Here is a 23,889-nt window from a genome sequence, read left to right on the forward strand (position 1 = left end):
AGCGCAAGAAGTATAAATGCCCTGACTTCTGCAGAGGCCATATCACGGTAAATGCTGCACGGCCAATGTAGACGTCAGAATGACCATGCAGCACCTTTAATGAGGGAGGGAGAAGAGAGACAACAAGGGAGGGAGAGTTACTCCATTTTGACACAGAGATTTTGGACCCCTATTTAAACAACCTTCCTGTCTGCGACGGAAGGTAAGAGACATAGGAAATAGTGGGGAGATGTGCTAGATTATGTGGCTTTTCTCACTGCCTTTACCACTGATGTCCCAGCTACAAATGCACCTGTAGTGCAGGTTTATAATTAGAGGACCTGGTTTGCTATGTGTCTTTATTCTTGTCAGTCACACTTTAAAGGTACGCATAAAGCATCCCGCCTAACCACAAATTATATGACATGCCTTGGGTATACCATGTTAAGGTTGTTCCATCAGGTCATTGACTAAAATATAGATAAACAAATAAAATGTCAGTCCTGTTGCATGTGCCTGATTTCTCAGCCAGGTTTTCCGTCAGTAGGCCGACTGACCGGGTCACAACATGGGACTGAGGTTTTTAAATCAAGCGTGAATTCCCTTCATTCACAACAAGCTACTGTGGAAATCACTTCTGAAGGCGCCATGTGGAAAACCAGTATCTGCAATGATTCAATTGTAATTACATGACCCCAAAAATTCAGCCCACTTTGATGATATCAGTAACGTTACCTAACAGACCAAGTGGTCAAGCATAAATGTTTAGCTTCCAACTAAATAAAAAAATACCCTAAAGTTTCAGTTTATATACACTGGCCCTGCTGTTAAGTAATAAAATGTATCATGACGTTGGCTAAGAGGCACGCTCTCGCTCGTTTAAAAGAGATCAGCGGAACAAGTGAGCACTTTTCTTGAAAGGCATTCCAGAAGGAGCGCAGGGAATGTCCTGTTCCCTTTACTGTTTGTTTTGATGATGTCGCCAAGTGGCTCCATCTTTTAATGCGTCCCTCATTATCATCCATCTATCCCTCCAGATCCAACCTTTCTGTCTCATGTGGGCATAATTTTCTAGGGATGTTTGTGTCCTTTGGCAAACATGCTAGTAATCCTAAAACGCTTCGATATTTAAGGGTCCAAGTCAGATAGAACTTCTAGAGGACGCACAGAGAGCTTTTGGAGGAGATTCACACACGTGATCTACCTTTGTGTGAAGGCTTTTGGAGCCTCTTCCTCTCCCAGAACTATCTGAGGTGCTAAATTAATTGCACTTGATCCCACCTCCCGTCGCAATCGGCTTAGTGTTAATCTGGGCTCCGCTCGGCGCCGGCCAAGTCTGGCCCCAGCAGCACCACCGAGTCCTACTATTCCCCCCCAGAGGACTGCCCCTGGCTCCGGCCATCTCTCCCTCTCTCGGGTCTGTCTATCCTTCACGCCCTGCCCTTTCCCTAATTCTCTTTACCTCCCTTTTTTTGCTGCCTCACTCCTTCACCTCCGCCCCTCTCCCTAATTCTCTCGTCCTCTCTCTCTCTCCCCCTTACCTCCTCCATTCACCCCAATTCTCCCCCTCTCCCTCTCTTCTCTGCACCCCTCTTATACTGAGCTGTAGAGACTTCCACATGCTGGCCACCCGGCTCTCCCCTTGCCCCACCACTGTTCTCTTTTAGTTTCTTTGCTCTGCCTCTGTAGTGTTTTCCCTGGCACGGTGCCGAAGCCTCTGACCATCTGCCTCTCTTTCTTTCTCACTTTTCCTTTATCGCTCCCTTTCTTTTCCCTCTCTCCCGATGTCAACGGTATTATCCTAGTGCTTTTGTCCTTTTTTTTTATCACCGGGGAATGATTTGATTTTGTCTCACCTCGCTCTCCCCCTCACCCTCCGTGTTCCTCCCTCCCTCACACACTCCCTCATTATTTTTGCTGTTCTTTACGGCCATTCTCTCTCTCGCTCTCTCTCCCCCATAGCTCTCTTGCTCTCCCGAAGATTCAAATTGAGGTGTGCATGCTACTTAAAGAGACATGGCGGAAGAGCAGGGATGTTGACACCACTCTAAAAAACTATGCCATCTTAGGAAGTATCATACACCCGGAGTGCAGCGCTACCGGCACGCCTGCCACACAGTCAACATATAGCCACTTCCTCCTCACCACTGAACACCAGTAAAACAACTCTCTCAGAGAATTATGCCCCCCACCTCCTCCCTCACCACTAACCCTCCTCCCAGCTCTCTTGAACCTACACAACAGGCTAGTCACCCCTTCACCAAATTCTCTCCTCTCTCACTCTCTCTCATGTACACTCTCTTTCTCCCTACTTCCCCCTCCCTCCCTCTCTCTTTGCCAGTACGGCATGCCTGAGTAGCTGCCTGGAGATGAAGAAGCTAATTAATTTGATTTAGCCGTTCTTTCCCTGGCAGTGGAAAAACCAACCCCCCTTCTCCCCCCCTCCTCCCCAACAACACCACCACCCCAAACCGTATCAGGCACCCCTCCCAGATGATTTTCCACCCATCTTATCCAGTCTCTTTTGGCGGTGTTTCCTTTCCATTTCCCTTGAAGCGAGCGTGCGTGCATTTTAGGTTTGCTTTCGGTTGCATATTAAACCATTTCACTGTCCTCTTGTAGCCTCCTTTCGGTTCAGTTCTAATTTTCCAGTTTTCACTGGCGCAGGTTGTGTGACTCAAAACTAGCTGTGTTGGCGCAGACACAAGGCCTGCTCAGCGCTCACACAAGCTTGCTGGCTCTGGCCATATTCATTCACCATGGGGATATGAATCACTTAGTAGCCATTTAGTGCTGAAACCCCATTTCCGTCATCTGATATTCTAATGTATCCACCCGCCACAGTCATCCGCTGTGACACGCTGCATGTTCGATCATGCTGCTGGTTTGGGGCATCTGCCGAGCGTACGCAGTTAATCATGTGACAGACATAATGTACGCAGTAAATCGTGCATTTGTGCTAAAGTATGTATTTGTGTGTGTGTTTAATAGTTCCAATATGTGTCTGCATGTGTGTGCACAAGAGTATGTCTGCAAGGTAGCTTGTATGCGATTCTGCATGTGTGTGGATGTGCAAGTATAGCAATTGATTTTCTAATAACGTTTTCCTGTCTGCAGGCCAGGGCGAATGGCTGCCCTCCTGACCCCTTCGTGGGGCGATTCCACTTCCTGTTCCCCTTTAAGACGACCCCTGACCTTTAAACCTGAGCTCAACTTCTCTGGACTTCCCACTTCAGCAGGTCAGTCTCTCTAGTGTTTGTTTTGGTTCTTGTCCTTCTCTAGGCTTCAGTGATGTTGAATTAAAGGCTGCTAGTTAAATTATTGTAAATGCAGTAGCAGCAGCTTAGGTATCAGTGTCTGGACCAGTATCGGTTGTTGTGGTTTCAAGCAGGACTCCGATGAGACCGAATTCTATTTAATACATTGTCAAGCGCTGGTGAATGAATGAGGCCCGCTCACTGTTGAAATCAATTACACCGTTGAAAGTATTCAATAGTTTTCAGGTCCATATCTTTCAGTCTTACTGTCAAACTCAATAACCATTAACAATTCAGAGAAAATATATTTTTGTTGTGTTTATAGATTGCAAACCAAAACACCCAACATTTATTTGTTCTTACACTGTGTTTTCAATACATTTACTTTCAAGACGTTTGTCAATTGTTTCTAAAACTATACTTTTCCCTATTAACGGTTAATGGTTTTACATTGAAACTCGTTCGAAACTATTTGACCGAAAGTAGCACTCCATAATGGCTTGGATTTTCCGGCAAGATGGCTTCCTTGGCGCTTCCATCTTTGTGCATTCAGATGTGTGTGTCGCTTGGTAGCACAGCATGAAAAGCTATGATCACGTTTGGGCAAACGCCCATGAATAGAGACGGCTGGACGACGGGACTCCCTCTGAATACAGAGTTGGGGGCTGGCCGCCGCTGCCACAGGACAATGCACACATGTGTGGGACTGGTTGGCCACACTCCGGTTACGTGAGCACACACCCTCACTATTATGACCGCCAACGGCCGATATTACCCCCCAACTCTCATACACATACATACGCTTTATGTGCCACATACACATGTTCCCTGTCACAATCACACTCACACTCTGTCCCCCACACACACACACTCTCTCTCTTTCTCTCTCTCTCTCCATTGGTGAAAAAGTGCATTGGAGGGGAGAAAAAAAGCAACAAAGTTCCTGCAGAGCCGGAGAGGTCACAGCAACAACACCCAATCCCAGCTCCGTTCCCATGGAGACAAGTGTGCTAGTATACAATGAGAGGTGGAGGGGAGGTAGTGGCGGCAAGTGGGGTTGCGGCTGTGTGTGTCAGCAGTGTAAGAGGATGAGGAAGTAGGATATGTGCGATAGCTGTAAAGTTCTGAACATTCTTCTGTCTTTTTTGGCACACATTCTTCTGTCTCTCTCTCTCCTGCCCCTCTCTCTTTCTACTGACCCCCCCCCCTGTTGAGAAGCAGAGCAGTCTGGGGTAGTTAGTTAGAGATGTGGGGTATGTGGAATGCCATTGATTGTTGTCTCGTGTGGAATTGAAAGAAGTTAGTCAGGGCCAAGATGGCGGTGGTGTCCCGTCTAACAAGTAACGTTTCCAGAACATATGATTCCCACCATTTTTGACTGGTTCCCATTTGGTTGTGGGATAACGTTTGTCAAACCAGGGGTGTATTCAATGTGTCTTGTAATGGAATCCATTTACCGTTTAAGAACCAAATGGAAGCAAACAGAGCAAACGTAATGAAACGGGGAGGGACCTATCTGAATGTGTCCAATAGGAGCTTGTTTTTGTTGCAGAACGTTTTTCCGTTTGGAGTAAACGGTTCTGTTGCAAAATGTTTTGCAACAGAATAGGCGTAATGAATACACCCCTGGTTTGATTCACTAATGCACACTGTAGCAAAACATTTGCAATGGAAATGAGAGGTTCTTGTTGGACTTCAGAAAGTATCCCAAAGTGGGATTAAAATTAATTGAATTGTCATTTTATGTCAACGATCTACACAAAATACTCTGTAATGCCAAAGTGGAAGATAAATTCTAACATTTGTAAAAAATAAAATAAAAGTATGAAAAATAAAACACTAATATATATTGATTAGATAAGTATTCAACCCCCTGAGTGAATACATGTTAGAATCACCTTTGGCAGCGATTACAGCTGTCAGTCTTTCTGGGTAAGTCTCTAAGAGCTTTCCGCACCTGGATGTGCAACAATTGGTTGTTGATCATTGCTAGACAACCATTTTCAGGTCTTGCCATAGATTTTCAAGCAGATTTAAGTCAAAACTGTTACTCGGCCTCAGAAACATTCACTGTCTTCTTGGTAAGCAACTACAGTGAAATTTGGCCTTGTGTTTTAGGTTATTGTCCTGCTGAAAGGTGAATTCATCTCCCAGTGTCTGGTGGAAAGCAGACAACCAAGTTTTTCTTTTGGATTTTGCCTGTGCAAATCCATTCTGTTTCTTTATTATCCTGAAAAACTCCCCAGTCCTTAACGATTACTAGCATACCCATAACGTTATGCAGCCACCACTATGCTTGAAAATATGGAGAGTGGTACTCAATAATGTGTTGTATTGGATTTGCCCCAAATATAACACTTTGTTTTCAGGACAGAAAGTTAATTGCTTTGCCACATTTTTTGAAGTATTACTTTATTGCCTTGTTGTAAACACGATGCGTGTTTTGGAATATTTGTATTCTATACAGGCTTCCTTCTTTTCACTCTATCAATTAGGTTAGTATTGTGGTGTAATTACAATGCTGTTGTTGTTCCATCCTCAGTTTTCTCCTATCAAAGCCATTCAACTCTGTAACTATTTTATAGTCACCATTGGCCTCATGGTTTCCTTCCTCTCCGGCAACTGAGTTAGGAAGGACGCCTGTATCTTTGTAGTAACTGGGTGTATTGATACACCATCCAAAGTGTAATTAATAACTTCACCATGCTCAAAGGGATATTACATTTCGGCTTTTTTTTTTTTACCCATCTACCAATAGGTGCCCTCCTTTGCGAGGCATTGGAAAACCTCCCTGGTTTTTGTGGTTGAATCTGTGTTTGAAATTCACTGCTCGACTGAGGGACCTTACAGATAATTGTATGTGTGGAGTACAGAGATGCGGTAGTCATTCAAAAATCATGTTAAAAACTATTATTGCACTTATGTGACTTGTTAAGCAAAAATGTACTCCTGAACTTATTTAGGCTTTCCATAACAAAGGGGTTGAATGCTTTATTTTTTAAATATTTTTTTTGTCATTTAGCAGACGCTCTTATCCAGAGCGACTTAGTTTTAGTGAGTGCATACATTATTTATTTATTATTATTATTATATATTTTTTTATACTGGCCCCCGTGGGAAACGAACCCACAACCCTGGCGTTGCAAACGCCATGCTCTACCAACTGAGCAACATCCCTGCCGGCCATTCCCTCCCCTACCCTGGCGACGCTGGGCCAATTGTGCGACAGAGCCTGGATTCAAACCAGGATCTCTAGGATCTCTAGCCTTAGACCACTGCGCCACTCGGGAGGCATCCAAGACATTTCAGCTTTGCATGTTTTATTAATATAAAAATTAAAAGCATAATTCCATGGGCCTCTTTAGCTCAGTTGGTAGAGCATGATGCTTGCAACACCAAGATAGTGGGTTCGATTTCCGGGACCACCCATACTTAAAAAAATTACTGCAAGCATGACTATAAGTCGCTTTGGATAAAAGCATCTGCTAAATGGGAAATATTATTTGATATACACTACCGTTCAAAAGTTTGGGGTCACTTAGAAATGTCCTTGTTTTCCATGAAAACATACATTAAATGAGTTTGAATAGGAAATATAGCAAAATGAATAGGAAATGTAGTCATTGACAAGGTTAGAAATAATGATTTTTAATAGAAATAATAATTGTGTCCTTCAAACTTTGCTTTCGTCAAAGAATCCTCCATTTGCAGCAATTACAGCCTTGTAGACCTTTGGCATTCTAGTTGTCAATTTGTTGAGGTAATCTGAAGAGATTTCACCCTATGCTTCCTGAAGCACCTCCCACAAGTTGGATTGGCTTAATGGGCACTTCTTACGTACCATACGGTCAAGCTGCTCCCACAACAGCTCAATAGGGTTGAGATCCGGTGACTGTGCTGGCCACTCCATTATAGTTCTTGCATAGTTTGGAGCTGTGCTTTGGGTCATTGTCCTGTTGTAGGAGGAAATTGGCTCCAATCAAGCGCCGTCCACAGGGTATGGCATGGCGTTGAAAAATGGAGTGATAGCCTTCCTTCTTCAAGATCCCTTTTACCCTGTACGAATCTCCCACTTTACCTGTTTTGATGTATGCTGTTTCCCACAAGTCTTTGTCCATAACAGTAAACTTCTGCTCTGGTTGATTAAATCAATTTTCTCAGTCAGTGGTATTTCCCTTCATTCCAGCTATAGTGTTTTCAGACCCCTTGACTTTTTCTACATTTTGTTACGTTACAGCCTTATTCTAAAATTGATTGAATTGTTTTTTTCCCCTCATCAATCTACACACAATACCCCATAATTAGCCTTCATTTCTCAGAACAAGAATAGACTGACGAGTTTCAGAAGAAAATTATTTGTTTCTGGCCATTTTGAGCCTGTAATCGAACCCACAATTGCTGATGCTCCAGATACTCAACTAGTCTCAAGAAGGCCAGTTTAATTGCTTCTTTAATCAGCACAACAGTTTTCAGATGTGCTAACATAATCGCAAAAGGGTTTTCTAATGATCAATTAGCCTTTTAAAATGATAAACTTGGATTAGCAAACACAACGTGCAATTGGAACACAGGACTGATGGTTGCTGATAATGGGCCTCTGTACGCCTATGTAGATATTCCATAAAAAATCAGCCGTTTCCAGCTACAATAGCCATTTACAACATTAACAATGTATTTCTGATCAATTTGATGTTATTTTAATGGACAAAATGTTTTGTAAGACATTTGTAAGTGACCCCAAACTTTTGAACGGTAGTGTATATTATCATTCCGCATTATGAGGTATTGTGTGTAGGCCAGTGCCCCCAAAAATCTAATTTAAACCATTTTAAAATTCAGGATGTAACACAACGAAATGTGTAAATACTTTCTGAAGGAACTGTAGTCCCTCCCCGCTTCGGTCTGTTTTCTTCCGTTTGGTTCCTAGTGAATGCGACCCTGATGTTTTGAAGATGTTCTGACAACGCCAAGGGAAGATGTTATCTTTTTGACATAAACAAACACGGAAAGGCCACACAGGTTTCTGTTGGCTGTCAATCAATCAATCAATCAATCAATCGTACAGCAGATAAGGGTAGAGTTGGCCTTAGGGTCACACACACACGCTCTCGCAGTGAACCCGAAACACACACCTGACTTGTCGTCATCGCTCGCTCCCCATAAACTTGAACCCTTTTAACAGAGGCAATAAAAACGAAAGCAGTGTGTCCCTGCCCTAATCTCGCTCACTTTCTCCCTCACTTCCTCCCTCTTTCTCTCACTCTCTTTAATCTCTGCTTCTTTCTTTCTTCAGTTAAGTGAGCTTCCATCGGCCATCCGACTATTGTCTGTACAGTCTCCCCCCCCCGCCTCTCTTTCTCTCTCTCTATCCTAGTGCCCAGGGTTTTTTTTGTTGTTGGCATTGGTCCTGTTTGTTTTCAGCCATTTTGGGGACTGGCAGTGCTCGTAACTAACTGCTTAAATGGCGTCGTCTGCCTTGCTCTCCCTCTCTCTCTCCCTATCTTGCCAGGCTTTGTGTATATAAAGTAGTGTGTGTGTGCGTGTTTGTGTGTGTGTGTGCACACTTGTGTGTGTGGCTGGAGAACAACACTTCCAAATAAAAAGAGGATTGGATTCAGAGGGGGTGGGGAGGAGGTAGAGAAAGAATAGAAGAGATTGGGGGGGTGAAAAAATTCACTTGCTGAAAAAAAAAAAGCAAAAACACTGAGAATCATGTGTCAGAGGCAAAACTGAAGTGAGAGAGCGAGTGGAGCAGGCGAGAGAGAGAGAGAGAGAGGGCGAGGGAGAGAGAGAGCGAGCCAGAGTGCGAGAGTCGCTCCTGCCCTCTGTCTTTACACACTGCTGCCTGTGTGTGCGCCGTCTCTCACAGACACACGCACTCACGCGGACGCACACACAGAGGCGCGCTCACACAGACTGAGGGAGAGAGAGCCGAGAGAGCGAGCAAGAGAGAGAGGGGAGAGGGAGAACACATCACAGCAGAGATGCAGCAGGAGGTTTTCCGAGGTACGTTGTCTTGTTGTGTGCTTGCCTAGCAGTGAGAGGCTGACATGTTTCTCTCTCTCTCTCTCTTTCTTCTGCTTGTTTTTCTCAGTCACTCCATCGCCGGGGTTGTTGTTGTTTTGTATGTCAGGAGAAATTGAAGATGTTATTAAGTGTGTGTAAGTGTGGGTGTGTGCCTGTGCACTGTGTGTGGCTGTACTGTGTGTGGCACCAATAAGAGGCCTCGTCTCCCTCATCCTCCCCTGTCTCGCTGGCGCACCACGCAGTTCTTTTTCAGGAGCGATGACTCGTACAGGGATTGTGATGGAACTTCTAATTTCTCGGCGTCTTTCACATCTGCGTGAATCAGTTGAGATCAAAGGGTCTAGCTAGAGCTCGTCTGATCAAGGCGAAAGACATTGACATGACATGGTCTTTGTATTTTAGGGAAATCCTTTTCTCACTGTGAGCGGTCGGACGATCTTCCTCCATGAACTTAACTCCCAAAAGGGCACAGAGAGTTGGGGAATAACTTGAACATACATGTCCCTGATATATAATCTAGCGCCGAGATTACGCTGTTCTCGTCTCTCCTGTTCCGTAGTTCTTTGGTGTGTCATAATATCCTCCTTATGCCAGGTTGTTATTTTGGAAGCGGAAGGCGGTTCTTGCTAAACCGTGGAGGGCATTTTGACATCACAGCCCTATTGCTGTTTCCCTAACTAACTAACCCTCCTTTATAAAAAAAAAGTAATAAAAAAAAAAAAAGGTCCATCTGCCAAATATTTCCACATTGCTCACCATGTCTGCCAAGCCAAGCCTCTGCTTTCATTGTATGGGAAATATGACCCATAATACCACAAGTCTTTAGGGGTCATGAGTTATAGGAGCCTTGTTGCTTCGAACCAGTGGCAGTTGTTGATTTCCAGGTAGGAGGTTTTCTGTCTGACTTGTTATTTGTATACTGGCTAGACTCTATGCCAATGGTATCCACTGGAAGGCTTGACTAACCTGGCAATGCTGTTTTTACGTGCAATTTCCAATTAAGCCATTCCAATTGTCCAATTTTGAAATAGAGATTTCAGCGTGCAACGTTTCACATAAATCTCTCATTGATATGAATGATTTACGCAGAAGCGTGGATCTATAAAGTCAGGATTTGGCCCTTTGCTGGGTGATGCACTCTAGTCGAACGGTGTTGTACGGTGTTGCACGGTGTTGCACTGTGGTGTTGTAGCAACAGTGCCACGGCCACAGCAGCAGCCCTCTGAGGACGTTGGAGCAGCGTTCCATGTTATCAGAGTTGTGGCCTCATTCATGTGGCCTCATGCTATCAATGCTGATTTAGTGTCTAGTAGCTGCTTACATCTCCTAAACGCCAACAATCCTGAGCCTTTATGCTGTACATGACTAACAGGCCTGCATTGTGTGTGTACACAGTGTCTTAAGAGGGACTGTGTGCAAAATTGAACATTATTTGGGGGAAATTACCTCAAAAAGGTCAGTGGTGTAGTGTTTCTACTCTTTCGACTCAAGGTACTTTTTTTGGGCCTTCTCCTTAATGCTTCCCATGATTCTATTACAGGAATGATGTGCCGGGTTGGGAGCTAACAGACCATGGAGAGTGTGGTGTTTTAACCTGGGCCAGGTTAGCTGGTGCGTGGAGTGGCATGCGAAATCGTAGAGATACCACAGTTTACACTGAGTGATGGGGGGGGCATGTTGACACGCTGAGCAGGATCTGAAAGACAAGGAAACCATGAAATCTGGACAAGGGAGTGATGTGTTTGAAGTTACGCTTCCCACCCCTCCACCCTCCTCTCTCCACCCTCCACTCCTCTGAACCACTCTCCGACCCATACCAACCTTCCTCTTCTCTGAACCACTCTCCGACCCATACCAACCTCCTCTTCTCTGAACCACTCTCCGACCCATACCAAGCTCCTCTTCTCCCCCTCCTTCTATTCCCTCTGCCCCATCTGGCTGGCTCCACCAGTTCAGTCTCTCCTGTCTATCTCCAACAACAGCCCCCTTTTCACAGCCCAGCTGGTGCTCCCCTAGCTGGCCGTTCCACACTAGGGAGAGCCCAACCGACACCTTCCTATGTCCACAACCCCACTCCACTCGCTCATGGTGCGTAACGGGCAAACTAACTCCCACTCCAGCGTGACCCCCCCCCCACACACACACATTTCCCCCTCGCGTGCTAGCTGAAACCCACCCACCAGTCTCTTGCAGTAACTCATCTATGGCTTGGCTCAACACATGAAGGAGATAGGATCGGAGCCATTGCATACTAACTGAATAGGACTCAGGGTACTTTAATAGTAACATGGTCACTGTGACCCCAGAGTGTGGCATTGATGGTTTTCTTCTCTCACCAACTTCCGGTCGCTGACGTGATTCTGCCGAATGTTCTTCTACGTATCTTAGTGAGTCATTTGTCCCACACCAACTGTACCTGCACTTTCTGTTCAGTTTTTTCTGTATTAGTTATTTCGCAGCACGGCGAGCGCAAATAGATACAATCCTTCAGCGAACATGTTTGGTTGTGCGGAACACCATGCTGTAGAAGGGCACGTTATTTTTAGGGGGCGAGGCTGGGTCCTTGGCACTCTGAGGGTCAGACGCTTGCTTGCGTGTGTGGGGGGGTGTACGCCTGTGTGTGTGTTTGTGGTGCCTGTGTGTGCAAAGCCCCCCTGTCACGCATGGCCAGTTTGTTGTTCAGGGCCCTGTTTGTGGCGATGCAGTTGTGTGCGTCACAGTGAGATGGAGAGGGAGAGCGAGGGGGCGGCAGACGCATTTCCCTTCACGGCACACCAGATGAAATCGTGACATCTTTAGTCCTCATGCCGTTTCACGCTGTGTTCGCATACGAGTAGCTGGTGCCTAATATCAGGGGTTTCCCGCATGACAATACTTTATCAGAGCACACTGCACAGTAAACATATCCACGTATATCTAAAGAACACACATCTACTTTAGCGATGTGCACACTTCCTGCTAATCCGCATAGTCACCGTGTTCGTCTGTGTATCTGGGTAAATAAAGAGCAAGGGTGTCTAGTGGTGTAGTTGTGCGTCTTTACCTGTGTCTGTGTGTTTCATTGTGTATCACTTGACCCGATTTTAGTGTGTGCGTGGTGTGTCCCTTTCCTGATTTTTTTTAATCCACTTAATTCAAAGCTCCGCTTATTCTGTCCTGTAATTCAGTTCATTCCACCTATACAAACTCTCTGTGGCAGGGTGCTCCTCTACTTCACCCCATTGTTTTGCATGTGTTTTTATAAGCAAGGCCATCCGTGAGATCAGTAGTTTTGTTTTTGTGGCAGTGTGTGTGCTTGCCGGTGCCTGTATGTATGGTTGCGTGCATTTGTGCCCGTGGGGGTGTGTCTGTGTTTGTCTGCCTGTGCTCTGTCTGTACGCCTGTGCTGTGTGTATGTGTGTTTCTGTTTCCAGCCTGGCCCTTTCTCTCTCCCCCTCTCTCTCTCCCTCCTCTTCCCTCTGCAATAACAGTGCTGACCTAGTTCCTGCCTGTTCAGGGCTGCCTGTGGAATTTTACAGAGGCCTGCCTGCCTTGCTGCTTGAAAACGCAGGCAGAAAAGCATGACTGAGGATTTTTCTTCTTGTCGCACCATTAGGCCTCAACAGCCATCTTCCCCAATCTGCAGAGTCCATAGAATGGCCTGTGCTAAATATGGAATAACAAAAAAAATGCTTATTGCGAACTGAATATGAATAGATAGCAGGCAAGTGGATCTGCCGTAATCGGCGTTGAAATTAGAATGGAAATGGGAAGCGCCCCGTCGACCGTTGCTCGTCTCCTCGAGCTTAGCTGCGACAGAACCGGATGCAGTGGGCAGAAAAACACCCCTCCTCCACAACCCACCCCCCACCCTCCCTGGCTCCCACTTCCCCTCCCTTCACAAATAATGGTTAGAGTCATGGCCGTCAAATTCTGACCACTGCCAGGAATGGGCCAGCAGGCTGTGATGGGAATCACCCCCCTTTTCCCCCACCAAAGGGGACTTATTTTAAGTTAGCAGGGCTATGAGATGCAAGTCAACACTCTATTCCCGGGGGAATCTTGATTAAATCTGAAAGCCTTCCAATTAGGCAACGGGAATGTTGTGGTACAGCCGAGATGGATACTTGGAATGCCTTTCCCGTCTCTGCGTGCTGAAATCTACACCAGCATTGCAACATAGTCCTCCCTCTTTCTCCCTTTCCCTCCTCTCGCCATTCCTTTTTAGATCAGTTGACGTTTTGTTGCTACTTCTAATATTTTCTTAGCATGGCAGAATATTTTAAGGAGAATCTAGTTTTTCTGGAATTATACATTCAAATGTGCATTTATCTACAGCGTTTTACAAAAAATGCCTGCAGGGATCCATTCTAGCTGTAACACTCATCCGTTCTATCTCTTGTCGTTTCTCAGGTTTTGTGGGCTGGTCATGGTGCCTCAGCCGGAGGTGTGCGACCCCCTCCACGCGAGCCTCTTCCTGCTGCGCATGAACAAGCAGCGCCTGGCCGCCGGGCCCGCCCTCTTCTGTGACGTCAACCTCATCGCCACCAGCGACGCCAAGTTCACCGCCTGCAGCCAGTACTTCCGCCAGCTGCTCCTGTCGGCGTCTTCCCCACTGCCTTCGGGTCCTGTATTCGACACCCGCCATCAACCCCCTCTTCTGGGGGGGTTGAGCGAGTCCTGGAGCTGCCTTACCTCCAATCCAGAGTGCTGTCCAACCTGCTCGACTTCATCTACACCTCCAGCGTCCCCCGCCAGGGCTACAAGGTGAAAAGGCGTCTATCAGAGGCGGGCCTCAGCCTCTGGGTGCCCTTCTTGACCCACCTGGTTGAGGAAGAGGAGGAACCAGGGGAGATGAAGGGTAAAAGCAGGCAGGGCCGAGGAGGGGAGGCGATGATGGAGGGGCTGATGGAGGACGGGGCAGACAGCCCAGAGAACGCTAAGATCACCCTCAGTTTCCCCCTCAGCGCCGCCCTGCCTGCTGCCCTCACCGTTCACAACCACCACCCGTCCTCGGCCACATCCTCCCCCCGCTGCCGACACTCCTCCTCGGCCTCCAAGGGGTCCAATGAGGAGTCGCCGTGGAAACTGGCCATCGCCGCCACCACGGACAAACGGCGGCCGTTTAAACAGCCCCGACATGACAGTTCTCCATCCTCTTCCTCCGCCTCCTCCTCCCATTCCTCTTCTTCCTCTCCCATGGATCTTACTGCACTGGTCAAAAAGGACACCAAATCCCCCCTGCCTCTTTTCAAAGCCAGTCTGGACTCCCAGTTCCACAGGTTCCCCCCCAGGTCCTCCAATGGGCCTATAGGGGGTTACCCAGGGGAAGGTCACAGACTGACCAATGGCACAGCCTCCCCCTCAGAGACTGCACAGATCCTGTTCAACCTGAGCGCCGTGGCCTATCAGGGCCAGGGGAGGCGGGACACAGAGAAAAAGGAGAAAACAGGAAAACAAGGAGGGAAGGTGGGCAGCCCACAAGTTGGACCAAACCTACACATTTCCACCCTCCACCTTCTTCCTCCTTCTCTTCCTCACCCCTCTGAGTCTTTCATCCCTCCCCCTCTTACTCCTCACTCCTCCTCCACCCCCCCAGATGGCCCCAAGCCGGAGCTGATATGTGGGGTGTGCCACCGCCTCTTCAGCTCCGCGTCCTCGCTCACGGCCCACATGCGGCTGCACCGTGGCGGCCGTGCCCTCAGCTGCCAGCACTGTGGCAAAGCCTTCATCCACAACAAGAGACTACAGTCCCACGAGGCCTCTTGCAGGCACGCTCTGAGCCCGGCCATCCCCTCTAGCCTCCCCCTTCTCCCCATCCAGCCAAAAGAGGAACCACTGGAGGAGGGGGAAGTTAGGGTGGAGGGAGGACAGATTCTGGGGGCAGGTGAGGAAAATATGAAGACTGGCAAAGGGAAGAAAGGGCGAGGTCTACTGGTTCGACACGAAGGCGACGTGTCAGAGCTGGTGGGGGACGAGGACCACTTCGTCAAGGTGGTAGATGGCCACGTTATCTACTTCTGCTCCGTGTGTGAGCGCTCCTACATGACCCTGTCCAGCCTCAAGCGTCACTCCAATGTGCACTCGTGGCGCCGCAAGTACCCCTGCCACTTCTGCGACAAGGTGTTCGCCTTGGCCGAGTACCGCACCAAGCATGAGGTTTGGCACACGGGCGAGCGCCGCTACCAGTGCATCTTCTGCTGGGAGGCCTTCGCCACCTACTACAACCTGAAGACCCACCAGAAGGCTTTCCACGGCGTCAGCCCTGGCCTCATCTCCAGCGAGAAGACAGCCAACGGCGGCTACAAGCAAAAGGTCAACGCTCTCAAGTTCTACCGCCTGCTCCCAATGCGTTCCCAGAAGAGGCCCTACAAGACCTACAGTGACTCCCTGGCCAGGGGCCTGCTGCTGCCCCCTTCTGACCCCTCTTCCGTCCCTCTGTCCCTGGACTGCAGCCTGGACACCGGTGACCTTCACAGCCTCATCAGTGGCTCTCTACCCAAGGGTGTGAAGCCTGACCCTGAAGAGTTCCCTGCCGGCTTCCCCCTCACAGTGGGCCTAGAGCAGGGAGAGATCCCCACACTGCCCCCTACCCTAACAGGCATGGTCCTAGGGAGAGTAGCTGACAGAGAGGCAGCATCAGAGTCAGAGAAGGTAGGTAGCCATGGCAGCAGCTCCAAGGTAACGGTTGGCAACAGATTCAAAGCTCCCAAGGTCAGCGGTAGCCCAGAGTTGGGTTTGTCCTCTGTGATCACGTACGGCCACCCCAAGCCCTCCGTCATAGTGCATGGCACAGCAGTGTCATCCGTCATTGTCCATAGCAACCAGGTCACCTCCGGGGGCGGGAAAAGCCCCCTGAGCAGTCCCTCCCCTGAACCTAGCAACAGCCAGACACTCCCCAAGGCCAGTGCAAAGCCTGTTAAAAAGCATAGGGAAAGTATGGAGAGCCATAGGAAGAGAGCTAAATTAGTGGACAGATCAGACACCACAGAGGAGTCCGAGAGGAGATCTGAGACAGGTAGGTCCCATCATAAGTCCTGCAAGAGTGACAGCTCCTCAGCCAAACAGTCGTCCACTGGGTCAGAGGGTAAAGGGGCCGGGCCGCTGTGCCAGATCACGGTGCGGATAGGCGAGGAGGCCATGGTCAAGCGCAGCATCTCCGAGACGGACCTCAAGAGGGACAGGAGCCCCCCTCCTTCCAAAGCAAAAAAGACAGACTCCTCCCCACAGGACACCAAGGAACCTCGCCACTCACACCACCACCATCATCACCACAAACACCGCTCCCATCGCAGCTCTAGCATCGGAGCTGAGGGGGAGAGAGTAGAAGATGGGGAGAGAGAGAAAGGGGAGAGCAGGAAGAAAAGTCCCATCGACCCGGGCAAGGTCAGAGAGTACTACTTACGCCAGGAGGTGCGCAAGCAAGGGGAGAGTGAAGACGATGAGGACAACCTCTGGAGGCCTTACTACTCCTACAAACCCAAGAGGAAGGCCACGCACGTCCACAAAGCAAAGAACTGGCAGCGCAAACTGCACTACAAACGCTCCCTCCGGCTTATGATGAGGGCCGAGGGACTCATGGACCATGTAAATAAGGAGGCAGAGGAGCAAGAGGAGGAGGATGGAAAGATGGACAAGGATGAGGTGGAGCAGGAGGGGGAGGGGGAGGTGAAAGGTCACATGGAACAAGAGAAGGGAGAGGTACCTGAATCCCTCAGTACTTCCCCTATACCTTCAAAAGACAAAGAAGTGGTGGAAGAAATCCGGGAGGCCCACCTTAAGCCCACTAATCCTCCCCTGGCTTCTCCCCAACCCCCTCTGGCTACCTCATTCTCCCCTATGGACACAAAACGCCGGCCCTGGTCCAATGGGAGTGCGTCAGAGTGCGATACGTGCGGCCGCTGGTTCTCCAGCTCCAGGAAGCGGGATAAACACGAGCTCAGCCACCTGCTGGAGTTTGTGTGCCTCCTTTGTAGGGCCCCTTTCCCTTCCAGGGACCAGCTGGAGGATCACCAGAGAACCCGTCACCCCAAAGCCCCCGACCCGCTGTCCGTGCCACCCCGAGCAGGACCTCAGTCCCAAAATGAGGGCACGGAGAGGGAAACTGAGCTGGCAGAAGTAGACAGGGCGAGAGAGAGGCTTATACTAGGGAAGGGAAGTCCAAGTCGCCTAAGCAGGAGGTCGTTGGCAAGACACACCTGTCCGCAGTGCCATAAGGTATGCAAGACATCCTCCGCGCTAAACCGCCACGTGAGGCGCCACGAGTTAAGCAGCTCCCCAGAGAGAGAAAGGGAGGCGACGCAGCCAGAGCCAAAAGCTGCAGCAGAGACTTCAGTTAGCACTGTTAGCAAAGACCTAGACACCATGAGTGGCCATGTTCCCATTGTTCAGTCTGTCCCAGTTATCAGCTACCCTATCCCAGAGCCACAGCATAGTAGCGAGGGCATAGAGGCACAGCAGTGCGCAAGCCAGCCTAGCAAAGTGAAAGCAGAGCACCATATTCCAACACTGTGCAGCAGCCCTGAACTCAATGTACTCACAACTCCTGTTCCTGACAGAGAGCCCAGTCCACAGATTATTCAGCCCCCTCCAGAGATCCCCATGGCCGTTATCCCCACTTCCAACAGGCCCACACCCTCTCCCTCCTCCTTCTCCCCCTCCTCCTCCTGCTCCTCGGCCCTCCAGGGTGTGCTGGTCATGAGCAGTGGAGCTGAATGTCTGGAATACCGGACCCCCAGGAAGAGGAGTCTGGATGGGCAGAGCCACAGGAGGACCAGCCCTGCACCTGTCACGGGACCACCCACTGCTTCTCCAAATATTCACCTGACCTCGCAGATGAGAATCAACCACACTGCGGCTCCTCCGTCCGTTGCTATGACAACAGTGCCCCTCCGAGGGGTCTGTGGCGTGAAGCAGGAGGGGGATATTGCGGATAAAGGACTGAGGCAGGGATGTGGGATGGGCCGCCTCCATCATGCTGGTTTTAAGGACTCACCAGTGGCCCAAGATCTCAGGGTCCCGCCGTTGTCCAGGAGCCCCAGTCCTAAGCAAGCACAAGACCTGACCATGTCCTCAATCCTAGCCAGGGAGAGGGAGGTGGAGAAGGAAAGGCAGAGAGAATGGGAGAGGGAGATGAAGAGAGAGCTGGAACGGGATATGGAGAGAGAGCTGGAAAGGGGGAGGCAGAGAGAAAAGGAAAGGGATATGGACAGAGAGCTAGAAAGGAGGAAACAGAGGGAGAGGAATATGGACAGAGTGCTGGAAAGGGAGAGGCAGAGAGAAAGGGAGATGGAGAGGGCGCAGCAGACTAGGGGGGCATCTCACCCCCCACAGGAGCAGCTCAGAGACATGGAGGTGCTCCTCCTGGTACCCAAAGAGGAGCCGATTAGTCCCGCACCGTCCCCTATACACACACCCATTCATACCACTATTAACAGCCCCCCCTTTCAGAGGCGGCCCTCCAAGTCCCCTTGCCACTCCCCCACTGCCATGGACCTGCTGATGCAGGCCAACCGCCAAGTTTCCCAGTCCATGTGTGGCACACGGGGCCCCGAGAGGCTTCAGTTGCCCACTGGATCGGTTGGTGGCAGTGACCGCCCCTCGGCCCACGCCCTACTGCTCCCACGGGCCCCCCCACCGTCCGAGGCAGAGCCCCAGGACCACTCCCCAGTGCCATCCAGAGACCCTCACAGAGGTGATGTCACTGCCAGGGGATACCCCATGCAGGACTACCCCCTGCCCCTCATTGTCCAGGGTGGCTACCGCTCTGGCAAGAAGCAGGAGGACAACCTGCTCATGTCCTACCCGACCGGGCCTCTTGCCTTCGGGCCATTGGGGAAGATGATGCCTACCGGGGACCTAGCCAAACTGCCCTTCTACCCCGACCCGTACCACCTGCTCTATGGGCCGCAGCTGCTGGCCTACCCCTACAACCTGGCCTCCCTGCCCATGGCTCTGAACATGATGGCCCCTGGGGACGACAAGGTGGAGCCGCTGCCCTTCCTCCCCGCCCTCTTCAACTACGCTGCTGCAGCTGGTCCCTACACTGGCATGGTGCCACACCACCTAGTGGCCAACCCCAGTCTCTACAACAGCGGTGGCGGCAGCAGCAAAAAACAGAGGGACAGCAGCAACGGCAAGCCGTAGAAGGTGTAAAGAGAAAAGACAATTGAGGAATATTTCAAAGTGGACGACCAGGCCTGTGGTGAAGAAGGGGTGGAATTATCTCCTTTGGTTACAGAGTACACTTGCACAGTCCCCTGCCTCTCTTTTGTAAAGTAGCGATCAGAGCCTAAGCGTTGAATCAGCAGACAGGATGATGGGAGGAGGATGAGTGAAGGAAGGTGGAGGAAAGAAAGGACAGATTCATCATTACAGACAGATATCCCCCTCTCCTTTCCTCTGGCTTCTGTTCTCATGACTTTCTGTAGTACTAGTTCTACACTAGAGCTTGATTAATTGTCATCTCCGACTCGTTATGATAATATCTATAATATAATAATAACAGCGAACAGGGTGTGAAAATGTTGTTTCAGTCTGCTTCCCTTTATAGTGACTGCATAATAATGATCATAAATACACCTCTCTAGGGGACGCTTTTTAAGGAAGGAAAGGGATCAGCCTAAAAGGACATCAAAGGAGTGTGTGGTGTGTGATTGCTTATGTAAACTTTTGCTCCAAGTATCTGTGAGAGTTGTATGTGAGCATGTACATGCACAGTATGTAGGAAATAATTTGTTGTGCACGCTGGGGTTGGCTTCTGTTTGTTTGGTATGTGTGTGAGTGGCTGTATGGCTGCAGTCTGCCATCTGAGTGCTGATCATTCCATGGGGTTCTGAGGTGTTAGCAGCATTCCAACACTAGATGGACTAGCCCTTATAGGTCAGTGCATAGTTCAGTAGAAGGAATTCCTCTATTTCCAGTTCACAAAGTAGCAATGCTAGCTAACCTTATGGATGGAGTAGAATCTGTACTTGAGACAATGACAGATCTTGTGGGCTTATGTTACTATAGTGGCCATAGTGGCCAGATGAGTCTGATTAGGGGTTCATGTTAGCTTTTACCTTGTGCAAAACCGCTGCAAAAAGTTCCTATAAAAACGGGAGGAAAGACTTGACAAGTCTTGTGGATGATTTGTAAATGTACTGTAGCTGTAGCTGACCACGTAGGTTAGTATAGACCACGCACTTCCAGTTCTTGTACTCATCTCATTTCTTCCAAGGATTGAAAATAATAAAATAAGAATCAGTCAATCTTTTAATCTTCGGTGTCCTTTTTCCTCCCCCTGATGCCTCCTGGTGTCCAACTGGTTGAAGAGAGGGGGAGTGTAGAAGGGAAAACATAGAGAGATGGAATCTGGGTAGGACAATTCCTGTGATATCCGGAAAGAGCCAGCGAGGGAGATTAAAAGAGAAACACAGAGGCCAGGCGCACCTAGGTCAGTACCCTTGACGGAGCTTCCTTGTCAAATCAAAACGACGCCTCCCCTCTTACTGAAAGTCTATAGAAAAGGACTACGAAAATCGAGTCGGATGACGCCACAGTGAGGCCCGCTTGTGTAAAACAGCTTTTCGTGTTCCAATAGCTCCTCTCCTCCCTTCTTCTGCGCTCTGGGGTAGAGAAGAGAGGGGTGACGTCATCGGCCCCTCAGAGCTGGTGTTGTAGGGCCGGGTTTAGCAGCATCCATTGTGCGGCTCTGAGTTTCCCAGATGTCGTGTGGGACTTTTTCTGTTATGTCTTTCTCTGTACGTTTTTGTGTTACGTTACATTGTTTGTTTTGTGTTACTTTTATATCCCTTTTTGCTAGCTAGACAGAAGTGGCTTCTGCAAATAAAAGGGGTTTTGAGTACACTTATGAATATGAATGTAATTTTAGTCGAGGTTAAGTGCAAAATGCATTAAAGTTAGATGGATTTCAGTTTGTCTGACTTGAAAAATAACGTGTAAAGAGCCGTTATGAAGTCTGGTATGCATATATACAGTAGTCCTAGGAACTTGGGTTCTGTATCCACAAAAGCATGAGCAACACTCGCTTCCTAACAGTTTATATAATCCTCGGTATCCAAAATCTCTCACGTTTTCCTCCCCGTGACTTTTTGTGTCTTTTTCCTTCCTCATCCTCTGTCATTTCCCCCCCACTATCTCAGCTCCCCATCTCTGTTTTGTCTTGGTTTGTATTTGTTCTGGAGTATAATCCCCTAGAAAAGAGCAGCTGCCACGTTTATTTCTCACAATCAGTATGGGAGCTGTCCAATTATCCCCCTTCCTCCCCAAACACACACACACTTTACACAGCCTCTTTGGAGTGTGTATGGGTGTGTAATGACACCGCTGCACTGTTGGTTTCGGGCGGGAGGACGAAAACACAGCGTGACCAACTGCAGGAGCTCATGGCCTCGACTTGGTTGTGGTTACAAGCCTTTTGTGTGTATTTCTGTGTGTGTGTGTCTCTATGCGTGTGTCTGTATGTATCACAGGAGGTTGGTGGCACCTTAATTGGGGAGGACAATGGCTGGAGCAGAATGAGCGGAACGTTATCAAATACATCAAGCACAAAGGTTCCATGTGTTTGATGCCATTCCAATAGCTCCTTTCCAGCCATTATTATGAGCCGTCCTCCCCTCAGCAGCCTCCACTGGTATGTATGTCTGTGTGAAAAAGGAAAACCAAAACAAATCTGCCTCTTAGCAGCATATCCCTCGAGGTATATGGACAGCCTGTTTTTTAAAGTATTTTTCAGTGGTGTCGTTCCAGAGCACCCCCCCGTCCCTACCCAGCTGTAAAGACTCTCCATACTGTACCCATCTAGGCCATTTCACTAGATAGACATGTTTGTGTTTCGTAAAAAACATTTCTTATAACATATTCTTGCCATCATGGTGATCAATCACTGCCCAAACGCCTGCAAATAGACATAAAGAGTGAATTCTGGTGATGATATACACATATTTACAGTATGTTTAGTAAGTTCAAATTAATTGTGCCTCCGCTTCCATATATTTAAACGTAGCTGTATTCAAATGGTTTGGATCTTCCAGATTCCAGACAAGGTGCCTTTTTATGGCATAAGAAATGGAAATGATACATGGGTGAATTTATCAAAATGGCAAATAGCTGGGAGAAAAATGATGTGGCTTAATGTGCTATGAAGCTGGTCATAGTTCTAGGGGTGTGGCTAAACTGTTTGGTATTGTTTATGTTTAGGTAAATACTGTGCCATAGTTTTAAAATGTAGAGTCCACAAATACATTATTGTTTTCTTTCTTCTTCAAATATATGAAACGTGTTAATGTTGCCTGATAACTTTGTCTCTGGATTTGATACAAAGGCTTGTAGCCACAGCTGTTTCTTTAACTCTTTCCTCTTGTTCACCTCTTTCCCTCTCTTTCTCCTCGCTACAATCAAACAAATAAAGTATTAACCTGATGACCCAACAGAAAGTCTCATGTCTGATTTCAGTATCTGCTCTGAGATAAAACAATATGCGCTATTATTTTTCTAATAATTGTATAACTTGTTCCTAAAAAAAATAATAAAAAAGATCCACAAGGTGGTTGGTTATACATGTTTGTTGAAGCAATGTATATTACATAACAATAGTTGGTGTTGTACTACCTCACCAAGCAATACAGCTGTTACACTTGTAAGGGGGGGGGGATGGGTTTGTTGATTTATGCATAATAAATGCACAGTGGTGGAAAAGGTACCTAATTGTCATACTTGAGTAAAAGTAAAGATACCTTAATAGAAAATGACTCAAGTAAAACTGCAAGTCACCCAGTAAAATTCTACTTGAGTAAAAGACAAAGCATTTGGTTTTAAATATACTTAAGTATCAAAAGTAAATGTAATTGCAAAAATATACTTAAGTATCAGAAGTAAAAGTACAAGTATAAATCATTTAAAATTGCTTATATTAAGCAAACCAGAGGGCACAATTTTCATGTTTTTTAAAATGTACGGATAGTCAGGGGCACACTACAACATACAGACTTCACTTACAAACGAAGCATTTATGTTTAGTGAGTCCTCCAGATCAGAGGCAGTAGGGATGACCAGGGATGTTCTCTTGATACAGTTGAAGTCGGAAGTTTACATACGCTTAGGTTGGAGTCATTAAAACTCGTTTTTCAACCACTCCACAAATGTCTTGTTGACAAACTATAGTTTTGGCAAGTCGGTTAGGACATCTACTTTGTGCATGACACAAGTAATTTTTCCAACAATTGTTTACAGACAGATTATTTCACTTATAATTCAATGTATCACAATTCTAGTGGGTCAGAAGTTTACATACACTAAGTTGACTGTGCCTTTAAACAGCTTGGAAAATTCCAGAAAATGATGTTATGGCTTTAGAAGCTTCTGATAGGCTAATTGACATCATTTGAGTCAATTGCAGGTGTACCTGTGGATGTATTTCAAGGCCTACCTTCAAACTCAGTGCCTCTTTGCTTGACATCATGGGAAAATCAAAATAAATCAGCCAAGACCTCAGAAAAAGATGTGTAGACCTCCACAAGTCTGGTTCATCCTTGGGAGCAATTTCCAAATGCCTGAAGGTACCACGTTCATCTGTACAAACAATAGTATGCAAGTATAAACACCATGGGACCATGCAGCCATCATACCGCTCAGGAAGGAGACG

At 47.9% G+C, this 23,889-nt stretch overlaps 1 protein-coding gene across 1 annotated transcript; it reads left to right on the forward strand.

The window, feature by feature from the left end:
* LOC121554246 lies at window positions 1-22,794 on the forward strand. Its single transcript, XM_045211982.1, is given in 4 exon segments — window positions 1-202; window positions 3,097-3,218; window positions 13,656-14,012; window positions 14,015-22,794. Coding segments are annotated over 2 exon segments (5,715 nt in total). The 5' UTR covers window positions 1-202; window positions 3,097-3,218; window positions 13,656-13,671; the 3' UTR covers window positions 19,389-22,794.
* The last annotated feature ends 1,095 nt before the right edge of the window (window positions 22,795-23,889 follow it).

This window comes from Coregonus clupeaformis, chromosome 39 (genome assembly GCF_020615455.1).
Source record: "Coregonus clupeaformis isolate EN_2021a chromosome 39, ASM2061545v1, whole genome shotgun sequence".
Lineage (NCBI taxonomy): Eukaryota > Metazoa > Chordata > Actinopteri > Salmoniformes > Salmonidae > Coregonus > Coregonus clupeaformis.